Source organism: Juglans microcarpa x Juglans regia, chromosome 3D (genome assembly GCF_004785595.1).
Source record: "Juglans microcarpa x Juglans regia isolate MS1-56 chromosome 3D, Jm3101_v1.0, whole genome shotgun sequence".
NCBI classification, from domain to species: domain Eukaryota; kingdom Viridiplantae; phylum Streptophyta; class Magnoliopsida; order Fagales; family Juglandaceae; genus Juglans; species Juglans microcarpa x Juglans regia.
Genome location: NC_054598.1, coordinates 17,081,302 through 17,098,635, shown reverse-complemented (window position 1 = coordinate 17,098,635; position 17,334 = coordinate 17,081,302). Strand labels below are relative to the sequence as shown.

General features: G+C 38.7%; 1 protein-coding gene across 1 annotated transcript; it reads left to right on the top strand.

Annotated features, from left to right (window-relative positions):
• The first annotated feature begins 5,901 nt into the window (after window positions 1-5,901).
• LOC121255094 lies at window positions 5,902-9,863 on the top strand. The gene is made up of 5 exons (XM_041155382.1): window positions 5,902-6,588; window positions 6,705-6,938; window positions 7,256-7,537; window positions 7,703-8,387; window positions 9,577-9,863. The coding sequence occupies exons 1-5, from the start codon at window positions 5,902-5,904 to the stop codon at window positions 9,861-9,863; spliced, it is 2,175 nt and encodes a 724-aa protein (XP_041011316.1).
• Window positions 9,864-17,334: the final 7,471 nt, after the last annotated feature.

Genomic DNA, 17,334 nt, shown 5'->3' with positions numbered 1-17,334 from the left:
GGTTAATTAAACATGACATATGATATATAGGTCCACTTGACCCGTGTGCCCTTGCCAATACAACATCACATCACAGGTATCTATACCAGCTGTGAGTACGTTAACATACGCATCACATATTAAGTATTTACACCTACTATGAGTACGTAATGTACGTATCCCATAACAGGTAACTGCACCTGCTTGAGTACGTATAACATGAACGTGAACTATGGTTGGCACCATCGGCATTGGCGCTTGAATTCACTCTGGTGACCAGTTACTTAGGCACCATTCGAAACCCATTGACAGTACTTTGTTAACCTAGATGATTTCACACCAGTTTAAATACTCTAGTGTGAACAATAAAGTTCCACTAGGATATTGCCCAATTCTATCACTTGGGATTGTGATAAACATAAAAAACTCAACTGACTCGAAAATACTATTTTTTGTAATGAACTTCATACTCGGGACATGACGTGGCGTGAAATGAAATGACAAATGACATGGCATGACATGATGTGCAACAGTTAAAAATGGCATGACATGACATAATGTGTAACAAATAAATTATGTACTTGAAAGAAAACATGGCATGACATAATTTAACATGTATATATATATATATATAAACCTAACCAACATGAGCCGAAGCTCTCTCTCCCTTTTCCCTCCAAATGGCCGCCCCAACAAAAACCCAACCCCATAGGGGGAGCTTCGGCTCCTCCCTCCCTCCTCCCACTTGGTTAGACCAGAGACTTCGTAGCCCCTTATTTTCCAGTTTTGTTTGTTTTTTCATGCAAAGCATGGCGAATCACTGATCTGCTATTTTTCAAAGCCCAACAACCACGACGTGCCCCTCCGTAGGATTCCCAGGCTGCCGATCCTTTACAGGACCGAAAGCTATCATCAAACGAAGTGGCGTGTGAGTCACAGGCGCGGGTCATAGCAGTATGTGAGATCCACGCACCATCGCACCAGGAAGCTTTTACTGCCGCCATGCGTGGTGTTTCGGGGACCAGGGACCTTCCTCACGCGCCACCACAGTGTCTTTGTTTCTTGTATTTTGCTTTCCTTCAACCTGGAAATATGGGTCTATAGTTGTAATCCATCATTTTCACATATATTTTTATGTTTTATTGTTATTTCTTTTTGTTTTGTTTAGGTAAAAATAAAAAAGAAATAGTCTCTTGGTCATTTTGTCCATAGAGTGAAAGTCCCCTCCTCCTCTGGAGGTGGGGTTTGAAATGTCTGCTTTCGGCAAAGTGAGGTCTTTCAGACGGTTTGTCTGTAGAGAGTTATAGAAGTTAAGACCATACTAGTCACAAAGGAATTTATGTACTAGTGGAGTTCCAACCGTGAATAGTTGACTTGTAATTTGAGATTTTCCCTATATGTATTAGGTCACAACTGTAACTTCGCTTTCATGAATGAATGAAATCTATGTCGTATAAAAAAAAACCAACATGAATGATGGTTTCTTACCACCATACAGACACAACTGTAACCACTTAGGCCGAAAGATGCTAGGGCTAAAATCCTTGATTTTCATTGCAATTCTATCCAACTTCAAATCACATATTCCACCCAATTTATGCAAAATCTAAAGATCATATAGCCTATGTTTTAAAATCATGCTGAGACCACAAAACATAAACTTAAAAAAATAAGAAACTCCTTATGACAGGCAAATTGTTAAAATACCAAACCTCTAACAATTCTTTGATGCATTTGGGACTATTCCCTTTCCAAGAACTCCAGGAACTCCGAAAGTCCATAAACATACTCTTAACATGTTCATAAGACAATCCTAAGAAATAGCAAGCTTGAACAAACATCTCAAAGACCACAAAATTTACAAAACATCATCCAACACAATTGGCTTGCATACTAACTTCAAAACCGAGTACCACATGTTTTGATTTTAGATCAAACCACTAGATCCAAGTTTCTCATGAAATAAATTCTTCATAAATAAATCATATACCTCATATTCAAGTTCTAAGCATTAAACCTAAGATCACATGGAAAAATTGCATTAAAATGCAAAGCAAACCGTAAGCTTCAAGTTTATGTCCTAACCGGACCTTAGCATCCATAAAATTCATTTCATCAAGATCAACACCTTTAATCTCCAAAAATGACATCCTAAGATACATATCAAAGTCCTCAGATTAAAATATGTGAATATCATGAACATTCATTTGTGCAGCACTTTACAATGTCTCATCGGAGTGGCTCTTCACCAAAGGAGATGGTAGATAACTCATCATTTGTGTTGCAATCCATGCAACAATAGTTTGAGCGGTTGAACATGGTGTTAGGTGAAATGAGGGATAGGATGGATCATCAAGAAGTGGTAATTTGAAATCTACAAGGCAGGAGAGATAGGAGGAGGAGTGAACCTTGTATTGAACATAACTATAAGAATGAAGAGTATGGTGAGTCTCTTGTTGCCAGACATGCTCTCAATATACAAATTAAGATGGATGATACAGAGAAGCAGAGCGAGAACATTTTTCATTCAAGATGCCACATCAACAACAAGGTATGTAGTATGATCATTGATTTGCGGAGTTGTATTAATTTGGCTAGCACTACTTTAGTTGAGAAATTGAATTTACCTACCTTAAAACACCATACACCATACATGTTGCAGTGGTCAAGTGATTGTGGGGAGGTTAGGGTCAATAAGCAAGTGCTAGTTACTTTTTCAATTGGAAAATACCAGGATATGGTCCTTTGTGATGTAGAGCCTATGCATGCTGCTCATATTTTGTTGGGGAAGCCATGGGAGTATGATAGGAAGGTGATCCATGACGGGTTAAGGAACATGTACAGTTTTCAAAAGGATGGAAAAACAATCAAACTTGCTCCTTTAACTCCAACACAAGTCCATGGGTCCATTTGAAACTGAAAAGTGAGGTCGCTCAAAAAAGAAAGAGCGAAAATAAATGTGATCAAAAAAGAAAAAGTAAAAAGGTGATTGGGCTAAAAGGCAAGAGTGAAAGGGAGATTGAGAAAAAAAGAAATAGTGAGGCCGAAAATGAGAGAGAGAGTAAAATGAGAGAGAGAAAAGATGAGGGTGAGACTGAAACCTCAAGAGAAAGAGAGAATGAGTTGAAAAACAGTTGTCAGGTCAAGAGTTCAAAACAAGATGAAGGAAAAGAAAGTGACAGAAAAAAAGAGAGTGACAGAAAAAAAAAGAGTGAAAGGGAAAAAGTGAATGAAAAAGAAAAGAATTGTGGAAAGAAAAGAGAGAGTGAAGAAAGTGAGAGAAAATAAAAAAGAAAAAAGAGTTTATACTAAGGCGAGTCTTAATACTAACGAACTTGACGTATCTTTGCCTAGTGTTATTGTCTTTTTGTTCCAGGGATATAAGGTCATGTTTCCTAGAGGTGTGTTTAGTGGATTGCCACCTATTTGGGAGATAGAGTACTACATTGATTTTGTGCTAGGTAAGACAATTCCTAACCAACCTTTCTTTGAAGAACATGAGTCTTTTTCACACTTGAAGGGACAGGGTAAGTCGTTGACTATAATGCATGCTAAGCGGGAGGACTGTGTTGAGACTTTTCCCCATGTATTCAAATACACACAAAGTATGAAAAATTTTGTGGTTGATGCTTTAGGAAGAAGGTACGTCTTTATCTTCATTTTAGATGCAAAATTGTTGAGACTTGAATATAATAAGGAATTGCATGCTAATGATGATGACTTTGCTAGTGTGTATGGAACATGTGAAAAAGCATCGTTTGGTAAGTTCTATAAATTAGATTGGTACTTGTTTAGAGAGAATAAATTTTGTGTGCCAACTAGTTTTATGCTTAAGTTGCTTGTGTGTGATAGACATGGTGGTTTGTTGGGTAACTTTGGTGTAAGGAAGACTTTCAATATGTTGCATGAACCTTTGTGGGAGTATCATTTGCCATTCACTGACGTATTGCATGAACGTTTGTGGAAGTATCATTTGTCATTCATTAATGTGTTGCATGAACATTTGTGAAAGTATTACTTGCCATTCATTGAGTTTGCATATTATTGGAGTGGTGTAAGAAAAACTTTAGGTGTGTTTCATGAACATTTGTGGGAGTATCATTTGCCATTCATTGAATTGTTACATGGACATTTGCGGGAGTATCATTTGCCCTTATTACAGTGTGCATATAAAACCTTGCATACTACTATTTCTTATTCTCCATTTGAGGTTGTTTATGGTTTTAATCCACTTACTCATTTACCTTTGATGGCTTTGCTTGTTGATGATAGGAGAGTAGCTTGGATGAACATATACAATTTCTTGAAAAAATTAATGAAAATACACATGAAGTAGATCTTTCAAGTAAGTATCATGTTTTTGCTATTTTCAATGTTACTAACATTTTTCCTTTTGATCCAGGTGGAGATTCGAGGTCGATTCCTTTTGAGGAGAGGGGAATGATGGGAACCAAGGTGGGCCTAGTCTTAAAGATCATTTGTAAATTCCAGATGGGCCAATTACAAGATCAAGGGCCAAGAAAATCAAAGAAGCATTGCACGGATTGGTGCAATCCACTTGGGATGAAGCTAGCAAGAGCCCAACACTCAAGATGGGCTTGAAAGAAGGAGAACCAGCTTTGATCCACTTGATTCAAGCTGTGGAAGACATGACTTAAAGATAGGGCCTATTGTTATTAGAGACTTCAAATTTGGTTAAATGATTTATTTTATTAGTTTAGAATAAGTGGGCTTGAAGATGACTGGCCCACACGTCTTATTTTCAATGAACTAGGGTTTTCAAGAAGGCCTTGTATTTTGGCGAAGGGCTTATTTGGAATGTTACTTTTTAGAAATTAGGGTTTTTAGAGGTACCGTAGTGTTACTGTAGCTGGGGTACTGTAGCGTGGCACTGTTCATCAGGCATTTTGGGTAAAAAGGGGCTTTATTTTGGCTAGGGTTTTAATTATGTTTAGTTTAAATACTCCTTGTAGCCTCATTTGAAGGTGAGACAATATTGAATTTTATTTGTGAGTTGAGTTTTCTCCTCTTGTTCTTAATTGAACTCTTAAACTTAGCAAAGGTAAATCACAACCTTTGTGGCGTTCCTCCTTTGTAATCTGGGTTCTTGAGACGGGTTCTTCAACGGGTCTAGATTTTAATGTAATCTAAGTTCTTGAAACGAATTCTCATCAGGTCTAGATTCTATATCATTGACTTGATTTTTGGCTTTCTTGGGGAGTTTTCAAATTGATTGTGGGTTCAAGGGAATTCATTCCCACGGGTTCATATCAGTTTTGGTTGTTCTTCTCATTTTTTAATTGCTACTGGATTATTTTGAATTAGCTTCTTGAAGTTTGATTAAGAATCACAGAAGGCACAAAAGAGTGGAAAAAGGCAAGAGTGAGTGAGATCATAAGAGGGCAAAAGCCGTTTAGTGTGAAAACAAGAGTGCAAGTGTATCAATTCTTGAGTGAAACACGTGAGGGAGTGCTTGTGAGGATTCTAACCTTGTTTTGTAGATTTTAAATATGTCTAATAATCAAGAAGAAGACACAACCGAAGAATTTGGACAACCGCCAGTTCCGAACCTCCAAATGCAAGCGATGTTAGGCGAGATGAGGTGTATGTTGAGTGCTAAATTAGAACCTATTCACGAAAGGTTGGATAGGGTAGAAGTAGAAACTCCTGGGGGCCAGCAACATGACATCCCAATAGGCCAAAGGTGGGCGTGTTCCGTGGCAGAATGTTAAGGGAGAGGTGAAGTCGGAGGAGTTTGACGAGCCATATCTGAACCGAGGCAGGTTTGATCGTGGGTATAGAAATAGAGAAGCTAGAATGGGTAGGCCAAGGAGGGATAATGATTTAGGAAATATAAAGATTAAAATCCCATCTTTTCAAGGTAAAAATGATCCTGAAGTTTATTTGGAGTGGGAAACTAAAATGGAGATGGTGTTTGATTGTCACAACTACACAGAGATAAAGAAGGTTAAGAGTGTGGATGAGTATTACAAGGAGATGGAAGTAGCTATGATCCGGGCTAATGTAGTAGAGGACCGGGAAGCTACCATGGCTAGGTTTTTGCACGGTTTAAATCGCGAGATTGCGGATATAGTCGAGATGCAGAACTATGTTGAGTTGACGGATATGGTGCATCAAGTCATAAAGGTGGAGGAACAATTCAAACGAAAGGGATTGGCTAGGAGGGGACAACCTATGGCTACCACCAGCTCGTGGAAGACAGCAGCTCCAAAAAGGGACGAGCAGCTACAAAATAAGTCAAAATTTGAATCATCTAAGAGTGCCAACCCAAAGACTGCCACAACTTTAGGTAACACCGAGACTTCAAGTTCTAAACCACGTGATATTAAGTGTTTTAAACGTCAAGGGCGGGGACACTTAGCCAGCCAGTGTGTAAACAAAAGGGTGATGGTGATAAATGCCCAAGGAGAGCTTGAGTCGGAAAATGAGGAAGAAGTAGATAATGATGATATGCCATCTTTGGAGGATGCCGATGATGAGCAAAATGCTGTGGTTGGAGATTTATTGGTAGCAAGGCGAGTTCTCAATGTGCAGGTTAAGGAGGAAGAAAGTAACCAAAGGGAGAACTTGTTTCATACTCAGTGCTTTGTAAATAACAAAGTTTGATGTGTCATTATTGATGGAGGGAGTTGCACACCAGCACTTATTTGGTGGAGAAATTGGCTTTAACTACCTTGAAACATCCTCAACCTTACCGGCTTCAGTGGCTGAATGAATGTGGTGAAATCAAGGTGACAAGACAAGTGTTGGTGGCATTATCCATTGGCAAATATGAGGATGAGGTGCTTTGTGATGTGGTTCCTATGCAAGCATGCCATTTTCTACTGGGAAGACCATGGCAGTATGATCTGAGGGTTACTCATGATGGATTCACAAATAAGTATTCTTTCACTCTTAAAAGGCAACCTATTACTCTTGTGCCATTAACTCCGAAACAGGTCAGGGAGAACCAATTAAAGTTACAAAGATCAAATGAAAAAAAAAAAAGGGAAAAAGAAAGGAAGGCCGAAACTGAAAAAAAAGAGTTTAAGAAAAAAGGAGAGAAAAACATTGATCAAAGTGAAAAAGAAAGAGAGAGGATTTCGGCCATAGTGAGAGCAAGAGAGGAAAAATTCAATTACATCGCAAAAAAAGTGAGATCAAGAGAGCATTATTTTCACACCAGCCCCTTATTGTACTCATGTACAAGAAGGCTCTTTTATGTACTAATGATCTCGTCGGTGCTTTGCCTAGCGATATTGTTTCTCTTTTGCAGGAGTTTGAAGTTGTCCTTCCCGAAGAGGTACCTTATGGTTTACCTCCAATCCGAGGGATTGAACATCAAATTGATTTCATGCCTGGTGCATCAATTCCAAACCGACCTGCTTATAGGAGTAATCCCAAGGAGACCAAGGAACTTCAGAGGCAAGTAAGTGAATTATTGAAGGGGTATGAGCGTGAAAGTATGAGTCCTTGTGCGGTTCCAGTGCTATTAGTTCCTAAGAAGGATGGAACATGGAGGATGTGTGTTGACTGCCGAGCCATCATTAACATAACGGTAAAGTATCATCATCCCATTCCTAGATTAGATGATATGCTGGATGAATTGCATGGTTCTTGTGTCTTTACAAAAATTGATCTTAAGAGTGGATATTATCAGATTAGGATGAAAGAAGGTGATGAATGAAAAACTGCTTTTAAGACTAAATATGGTTTGTATGAGTGGTTAGTGATGCCTTTCGGTTTAACTAATGCTCTGAGCACATTTATGCGTTTGATGAACCATGTTTTGCGAGCATTTATTGGCAAGTTTGTAGTTGTGTATTTTGATGATATCCTAATCTACAACAAAAATTTGGAAGAACATGTAATGCATTTGAAATCTGTTTTGAAAATTCTAAGGAAAGAAAGGTTGCTTGCTAACCTCAAAAAGTGCACCTTTTGCACAGATAAGCTTGTATTTCTTGGTTTTGTTGTTAGTAAGAGAGGAATTGAGGTTGAGGAAAAGGTGAAGGCAATCCATGAGTGGCCAACGCCTACAACAATCAGCCAAGTGAGGAGTTTCCATGGCTTAGTTAGCTTCTATAGACGGTTTGTGCGTGATTTTAGTAGCTTTGCCGCCCCTCTCACTGAAGTCATCAAGAAAAATGTGCCGTTTAAGTGGGGAAAAGAACAAGAAGAGGCATTTAGTCTGATCAAAGAAAAGTTAACTAATACATGTTTACTTGTTTTACCTAACTTTGCTAAAACTTTTGAAATTGAGTGTGATGCTTCAGGAATAGGTATTGGAGCTATTTTGACGCAAGAAGGCAGTCCAATTGCTTATTTCAGCGAAAAGTTGAGTGGGGCAGCCCTAAATTACCCACTTATTGATGCATACCAAGGAGCTGGACATGCTGATCAGACAAGTGGGAATGGAGCTGAATTTGCACAAGACCCTTTGTCACTTCCTAGTGGCCCAATTACAAGACTTAGAGCCAAACGTTTCAAGGAAGCACTAAATGGGCTAATCCAAGAGAATTGGGCTGATTCAAAAAAGATCAAGATGGGCTCAAATAATATTCAAGACTTAGACCATGTCATCAAGGCAATTGAAGAGGCTAATTAGCACATAGAAATGTGATGAATGGTCTGTCCATTAAAGGACGTGAATTTGTTAAGTTTCAAGAATATTAAATAGGTGAATGAACTTGGTCTTGCCTGGGTACCTGAAATACATTGAATTTAGTCATTTAGTCATTTCTGGGTGCCTCTAGAAGTCCAAGAGGCCTAAAAATCGGGGGACTTGTTATGTTAGTATTTGTGTTGCTTTTAAAGCTGTAGTTATGACTTTTCCTATTCTTGGAAGGTTGTTCCAAGTATATAGAGGGGTTATTTCGAGTTTTAATATCAGATTTAAAATTTCAGAAGCTTATTTGTCTTTGTGAGGTCTTGTGTTCCTCTTCGTTCTTCAAAGAACTCTTTGAACCTCTCAAGTTAATCTTGTGGCGTTCAAGCTCCAAACTTATCACCTTGATTTTGATTTCTTGGTGTGGCATTTTCAATCCTTGGTAGTCTTGGCTTTCATCTAGTTGGGTGACTGGTCAAGGCTCAACAAATCTTGTCAATACGATCTTGGGGTTCCAAGCCATCATTGTTATCGGGTTTCATCACAATTGTTGGTGGAGTTCATATCATTTTCGTATCAGAGCTTTGGTTCTAAGATAAGTTTGTCTATCTTTTATTTTCGCTCTATTTCCTGTTCTTTGCTGAAAAAAAAAAGAAAAGAAAAAAAGACATTAAAAAAAAATAAAAGGTACACGATTCCAGTAAGAAAACTGGTTCCTTTCAATCTTGTATCTCACCTTATTCAAGTACTTGAACTTTTGATGAGTTTTGGTTGTTTATTTTCTGAATTGCTGCTGGATTATTTTGAATGAGTTTCTTGAAGTTCGATTAAGAACTAAAGAAGACACAGAAGAGTGGAAAAAGGCAAGAGTGTGTGAGACCATATGAGAGGGTAAAAGCCGTTTAGAGTGAAAAACTGAGTGCAAGTGTATCAATTCTTGAGTGAAACACGTGAGGGAGTGCTTGTGAGGATTCTAACTTTGTTTGCAGATTTTAAAACATGTCTAATAATCAAGAAGAAGACACAACCGAAGAATTTCGAGAACCTCCAGTTCCAAACCTCCAAATGCAAGCGAATTAGAACCTATTCACGAAAGGTTGGGGAGATGAGGCGTATGTTGAGGGCTGAATTAGAACCTATTCACGAAAGGTTGGACAAGGTAGAAGCGGAAACTCCTAGGGGCCAGCAACATGACATCCACAATAGGCAGCGTGGTGGGCATGGCGGAATGTTGATGGAGAGGCGGAGTCGGAGGAGTTTGAGGAGCAATATTTGAACAGAGGCAGGATTGAGCGTGGGTATAGAAATAGAGAAGCTAGGAAGGGTAGGCCTAGGAGGGATAACGATTTAGGAAATATAAAGATTAAAGTCCCATCTTTTCAAGGTAAAAATGATCCTGAAGTTTATTTGGAGTGGGAAACTAAAATGGAGATGGTTTTTGATTGTCACAACTACTCAGAGATAAAGAAGGTTAAGTTGGCTGCAATTGAATTTACCGATTATGCCATTGTGTGGTCGGATCAATTACTGATTAATAGGAGGAGGAATAGAGAGCCACCCGTGGACACTTGGGAGGAAATGAAAATGCTTATGAGGAAGCGTTTTGTAGCCAGCCACTATTATAGGGGATTGTATCAAAAATTACAGAGGTTAATTCAAGGATTTAAGAGTGTGGATGAGTATTACAAGGAGATGGAGGTAGCTATGATCCGGACTAATGTAGAAAAGGACCGGGAAGCCACCATGGCTAGGTTTTTGCACGGTATAAATCGTGAGATTGCGGATATAGTTGAGATGCAGCACTATGTTGAGTTGACGGATATGGTGCATCAAGCCATAAAGGTGGAGGAACAAGAGGGGACTGCCTATGGCTACAACCAGCTCGTGGAAGACAACTCCAAAAAGGGACGAGCAGCAACAAAATAAGCCAAAATTTGAATCCTCTAAGAATGCCAACTTAAAGACCGCCACTACTTCAGGTACAATCGAGACTTCAAATTCTAAAACACGTGATATTAAGTGTTTTAAATGTCAGGGGTGCGGACATATAGCCAGCCAGTGTGTAAACAAGAGAGTGATGGTGATAAATACCCAAGGAGAGCTTGAGTCAGAAAATGAGGAAGAAGTAGATAATGATGATATGCCATCTATGGAGGATGCTGACGATGAGCAAAATGCTGTGGTTGGAGATTTATTGGTTGCAAGGCGAGTTCTCAATGTGCAGGTTAAGGAGGAAGAAAGTAACCAAAGGGAGAACTTGTTTCATACTCAGTGCTTTGTAAATAACAAAGTTTGCAGTGTCATTATCGATGGTGGGAGTTGCACAAATGTAGCCAGCACTTATTTGGTGGAGAAATTGGCTTTAACTACCTTGAAACATCCTCAACCTTACCGGCTTCAGTGGTTGAATGAATGTGGGGAAATCAAGGTGACAAGACAAGTGTTGGTGGCATTATCCTTTGGCAAATATGAGGATGAGGTGCTTTGTGATGTGGTTCCTATGCACGCATGCCATTTACTATTGGGAAGACCATGGCAGTATGTTCTGAGGGTTTACGCATGATGGATTCACAAATAAGTATTCCTTCACTCTTAATAGGCAACCTATTACTCTTGTGCCATTAACTCCAAAACAGGTCAGGGAGGACCAATTAAAGTTACAAAGTTTGAATGAAAAAAAAAAAGGAAATGGAAAGGAAGGCCGAAACTGAAAAAAAAAGACTTTCAAAAAAAAGGAGAGAAAAACATTGATCAGAGTGAAAAAGAAAGAGAGAAGATTTCCGCTATAGTGAGAGTAAGAGAGGAAAAATTCAATTACATTGCAAAAAAAAGTGAGTTCCATCCTTCAATTATTGAAGGGGTATGAGCGTGAAAGTATGAGTCCTTGTGCGGTTCCGGTGCTGTTAGTTCCTAAGAAGGATGGAACATAGAGGATGTGTGTTGACTGCCGAGCCATCAACAACATAACGGTAAAGTATCGTCATCCCATTCCTAGACTAGATAATATGCTCGATGAATTGCATGGTTCTTGTGTCTTTACAAAAATTGATCTTAAGAGTGGATATCATCAGATTAGGATGAAAGAAGGTGATGAATGGAAAACTGTTTTTAAGACTCTAAATATGGTTTGTATGAGTGGTTAGTGATGCCTTTCGGTTTAACTAATGCTCCGAGCACATTTATGCGTTTGATGAACCATGTTTTGTGAGCATTTATTGGCAGATTTGTAGTTGTGTATTTTGATGATATCCTGATCTATAGCAAAAATTTGGAAGAACATGTATTGCATTTGAAATTTGTTTTGGAAATTCTAAGGAAAGAAAGGTTGTTTGCTAAACACAAAAAGTGCACCTTTTGCACAGATAAGCTTGTATTTCTTGGTTTTGTTGTTAGTAAGAGAGGAATTGAGGTTGAGGAAAAGGTGAAGGCAATCCATGAGTGGTCAACGCTTACAACAGTCAGCCAAGTGAGGAGTTTCCACGGCTTAGCTAGCTTCTATAGACGGTTTGTGCTTGATTTTAGTAGCTTAGCCGCCCCTCTTACTGAAGTCATCAAGAAAAATGTGCCGTTTAAGTGGGGAAAAGAACAAGTACGGGCATTTAGTCTGATCAAAGAAAAGTTAACTAATGCGCCTTTGCTTGTTTTACCTAACTTTTGAAATTGAGTGTGATGCTTCAGGCATAGGTATTGGAGCTGTTTTGATGCAAGAAGGCCGTCCAATTGCTTATTTCAGGGAAAAGTTGAGTGGGGCAGCCCTAAATTACCCTACTTATGATAAGGAGATGTATGCCTTGGTGAGGGCTTTGGAAAATTGGCAACACTATCTTTGGCCAAAGGAGTTTGTGATTCACCAAAATCATGAGTTTTTGAAGCATTTGAAAGGACAGCAAAGGTTGAACAAACGCCATGCCAAGTGGGTGGAATTAATTGAAACATTTCCGTATGTGATCAGATATAAGCAAGGTAAGGAAAATGTGGTGGCTGATGCATTGTTCCGAAGGAATGCCTTACTTTCCATTTTAGATACAAAAATGCTTGGCTTTGAAAACATTAAGGAATTGTATGCTCAAGATTCTGATTTTGGTGATGTGTTCAATGCATGTGAAAAAATGGCGTTTGGTAAGTTTTTTAGGTATGATGGATTTTTGTTTCGGGAAAATAAACTGTGTTTGCCAATATGTTCTTTGCGCGAATTGCTTGTGAGAGAAGCTCATGGTGGTGGTTTGATGGGTCATTTTGGTGTAGCTAAGACTTTAGGAATTTTGCATGAACATTTTTTTTGGCCCCATATGAAACGTGATGTGGAAAGAATTTGTGAGAAGTGTATCACTTGTAAAAAGGCTAGGTCTAAGTTGAAACCCCATGGTTTGTACACCCCTTTGCCAACACCTAGTGAACCTTGGACTGATATTTCTATGGATTTTGTTTTAGGTTTACCTAGGACTAAGAGGGGGAGAGATTCAGTTTTTGTGGTGGTAGATAGATTTTCCAAGATGGCACACTTTATTGCATGTCATAAAACTGATGATGCATCACATATAGCTGATTTGTTCTTCAAAGAAATTGTTTGGTTACATGGTATGCCTAAGACCATTGTTTCTGATAGGGATTCAAAGTTTTTGAGTTACTTTTGGAAGACTTTGTGGGGAAAGTTGGGAACTAAGTTGTTGTTTTCTACTACTTGTCATCCACAAACGGATGGCCAAACTGAAGTAGTAAATAGAACTTTGTCGTCTTTATTGCGTGCTATCATTAAAAAGAACTTGAAAAGCATGGGAAGATTGTTTGCCACATGTTGAATTTGCTTACATTAGAAGTATACATTCTGCAACTAAGTTTTCACCATTTGAAATTGTTTATGGCTTTAACCCATTGTCACCTTTGGATTTAACTTCTTTACCTTTGAGTGAACGTGTGAACTTAGATGGCAAAAAGAATGCAGAATTTGTAAAGATGATTTATGAAAAGACATGGCTGAACATTGAAAGGAGGACTAAACAATATGTCCATCAAGCCAACAAGGGATGCAAGAAGGTAGTGTTTCAACCAGGAGATTGGGTTTGGTTGCACTTAAGGAAGGACCGTTTTCCAGAGAAGCGGCGTTCAAAACTCCTACCTCGGGGTGACGGGCCATTTCAAGTAGTAGAACGCATCAATGATAATGCCTACAAGCTTGAATTACCAGGTGAGTATGGTGTCAATGCAAGCTTTAATGTTGCTGATTTGTCTCCTTTTGATGTAGGTGATGATTTGAGGACAAATCCTTCCCAAGAGGGGGAGAATGATGCAAACCAAGGAGCTGGACATCCTGATCATACAAGTGGGAATGGAGCTGAATTTGCACAAGACCCTTTGTCACTTCCTAGTGGCCCAATTACAAGACTTAGAGCCAAACGTTTCAAGGAAGCACTAAATGGGCTAATCTAAGAGAATTGGGCTGATTCTAAAAAGACCAAGATGGGCTCAAATAATATTCAAGACTTAGTCCATGTCATCAAGGCAATTGAAGAGGCTAATTAGCACGTAGAAATATGATGAATGGTCTGTCCATTAAAGGACGTGAATTTGTTAAGTTTCAAGAATATTAAATAGGTGAATGAACTTGGTCTTGCCTGGGTACCTGAAATACATTGAATGTAGTCATTTCTGGCTGCCTCTAGAAGTCCAAGAGGCCTAAAAATCGTAGGACTTGTTATGTTAATATTTGTGTTGCTTTTAAAGCTGTAGTTATGACTTTTCCTATTCTTGGAGGGTTGTTCCAAGTATATAGAGGGGTTATTTCGAGTTTTAATATCAGATTTGAAATTTCAAAAGCTTATTTGTCTTTGTGAGGTCTTGTGTTCCTCTTGGTTCTTCAAAGAACTCTTTGAACTTCTCAAGTTAATCTTGTGGCGTTCAAGCTCCAAACTTATCACCTTGATTCTGATTTCTTGGTGTGGCATTTTCAATCCTTGGTAGTCTTGGCTTTCATCTAGTTGGGTGACTGGTCAAGGCTCAACAAATCTTGTCAATACGATCTTGGGGTTCCAAGCCATCATTGTTATCGGGTTTCATCACAATTGTTGGTGAAGTTCATATCATTTTGGTATCAGAGCTTTGGTTCTAAGATAAGTTTGTCTATCTTTTATTTTCGTTCTATTTCCTGTTCTTTGCTGAAAAAAAAAAAGAAAAAAAAAAGACATTAAAAAGAAAAAAAAAAGGTACACGATTCCAGTAAGAAAACTGGTTCCTTTCAATCTTGTATCTCACCTTATTCAAGTACTTGAACTTTTGATGAGTTTTGGTTGTTTATTTTCTGAATTGCTGCTGGATTATTTTGAATGGGTTTCTTGAAGTTCGATTACGAACTAAAGAAGACATAGAAGAGTGGAAAAAGGCAAGAGTGTGTGAGACCATATGAGAGGGTAAAAGCCGTTTAGAGTGAAAACACGAGTGCAAGTGTATCAATTCTTGAGTGAAACACGTGAGGGAGTGCTTGTGAGGATTCTAACTTTGTTTGCAGATTTTAAAACATGTCTAATAATCAAGAAGAAGACACAACCGAAGAATTTCGACAACCTCCAGTTCCAAACCTCCAAATGCAAGCGATGTTAGGGGAGATGAGGCGTATGTTGAGGGATGAATTAGAACCTATTCACAAAAGGTTGGACAGGGTAGAAGCGGAAACTCCTAGGGGCCAGCAACATGACCTCCACAATAGGCAGCATGGTGGGCGTGGCGGAATGTTGATGGAGAGGCGGAGTCGGAGGAATTTGATGAGCAATATTTGAACCGAGGCAGGATTGAGCGTGGGTGTAGAAATAGAGAAGCTAGGATGGGTCGGCCTAGGAGGGATAACGATTTAGGAAATATAAAGATGAAAATCCCATCTTTTCAAGGTAAAAATGATCCTGAAGTTTATATGGAGTGGGAAACTAAATTGGAGATGGTTTTTGATTGTCACAACTACTCAGAGATAAAGAAGGTTAAGTTGGCTGCAATTGAATTTACCGATTATGCCATTGTGTGGTCGGATCAATTACTGATTAATAGGAGGAGGAATAGAGAGCCACCCGTGGACACTTGGGAGGAAATGAAAATGCTTATGAGGAAGCGTTTTGTACCCAGCCACTATTATAGGGGATTGTATAAAAAATTACAGAGGTTAATTCAAGGATATAAGAGTGTGGATGAGTATTACAAGGAGATGGAGGTAGCTATGATCCGGGCTAATGTAGAAGAAGACCGGGAAACCACCATGGCTAGGTTTTTGCACGGTTGAAATCGTGAGATTGCGGATATAGTCGAGATGCAGCACTATGTTGAGTTGACGAATATGGTGCATTAAGCCATAAAGGTGGAGGAACAATTCAACAAACAAGAAGAAGAAGATAAGGAGAGGTAGCATATTTAAAGGTTGCTACATTGTTACAACAAAGACAAAGAAAAACATTTGTTGATTGAGTTTTATCGTCAAAGGGGCTGAATACATATTTGTAGCTGGTATCTTGTTCTATAATTACTCTTTCCCTCATATAAATTCCTTGAGTCTCGTGTCGTTTTATTCGTTCCTTGTTTCTTGTTTCTTGGATCTATATTACTGGTTGGAATAATACAAGGTTGTATTGTCTTGATTTAGTTCAACTATTTCTTAAAGAACTTGAGCGGGAAAACTATTGAGGTAAAAGGCAAGAGAGTGTGAGACTATTATCAGGGAAAAGACAATTAGGAGTGAAACACGAGTGGAATGCCATTATTCGAGCGTAAACACGTAAGGGAGTGTGTGAGGTTTTTCCACTAACATTCATTTGTGCAGCACTTTATAATGTCTCATCGAACTGGCTCTTCACCAAAGGGGATGATAGATAACTCATCATTTGTGTTGCAATTCATGCAACAATAGTTTGAGCGGTTGAACCTGGTGTTAGGTGAAGTGAGGGATAGGATGGATCATTAAGAAGTGGTAATTAGAAACTTACAAGGCAGGAGAGATAGGAGGAGGAGTGAACTTTGTATTGAACATAACTGTAAGAATGAAAAGTATGGTGAGTCTCTTGTTGCCAGGCATGCTCTCAATATACAAATTAAGATGGATGATACAGAGAAGCGGAGTGAGAACATTTTTCATACTAGATGCCACATCAACAACAAGGTATGTAGTATGATCATTGATTTGCGGAGTTGTATTAATATGGCTAGCACTACTTTAGTTGAGAAATTGAATTTACCTACCTTAAAACACCCTAGACCTCACATGTTGCAGTGGTCGAGTGATTGTGGGGAGGTTAGGGTCAATAAGCAAGTGTTAGTTACTTTTTCAATTGGAAAATACCAGGATATGGTCCTTTGTGATGTAGTGCCTATGCATGCTGCTCATATTTTGTTGGGGAAGCCATGGAAGTATGATAGGAAGGTAATCCATGATGGGTTAAGGAACATGTACAGTTTTGAAAATGATGGAAAAACAATCAAACTTGCTCCTTTAACTCCAACACAAGTCCATGGGGACCATTTGAAACTGAAAAGTGAGGTTGCTCAAAAAAGAAAAAGTGAAAATGAGTGTGATAAAAAAAGAAAAAGTGAAAAGGAGATTGAGGTAAAAAGCAAGAGTGAAAGTGAGATTGAGAAAAAAAGAAATAGTGAGGCCGAAAATGAGAGAGAGAGTAAAATGAGAGAGAGAAAAGATGAGGATGAGGCTGAAACCTCAAGAGAAAGAGAGAATGAGTTGAAAAACAGTTGTCAGATCGAGAGTTCAAAACAAGATGAAG

Excerpts from the sequence above, each read along its gene's own strand:
- LOC121255094 (XM_041155382.1), top strand. The coding sequence starts at position 5,902 with ATGGAGATGGTGTTTGATTGTCACAACTACACAGAGATAAAGAAGGTT. Across the intron at positions 6,589-6,704 it reads TGTTTCATACTCAGTGCTTT|TGGCTGAATGAATGTGGTGA; the intron begins GTAAATAACAAA and ends TACCGGCTTCAG. Across the intron at positions 7,538-7,702 it reads GAGCCATCATTAACATAACG|TGGTTAGTGATGCCTTTCGG; the intron begins GTAAAGTATCAT and ends GGTTTGTATGAG.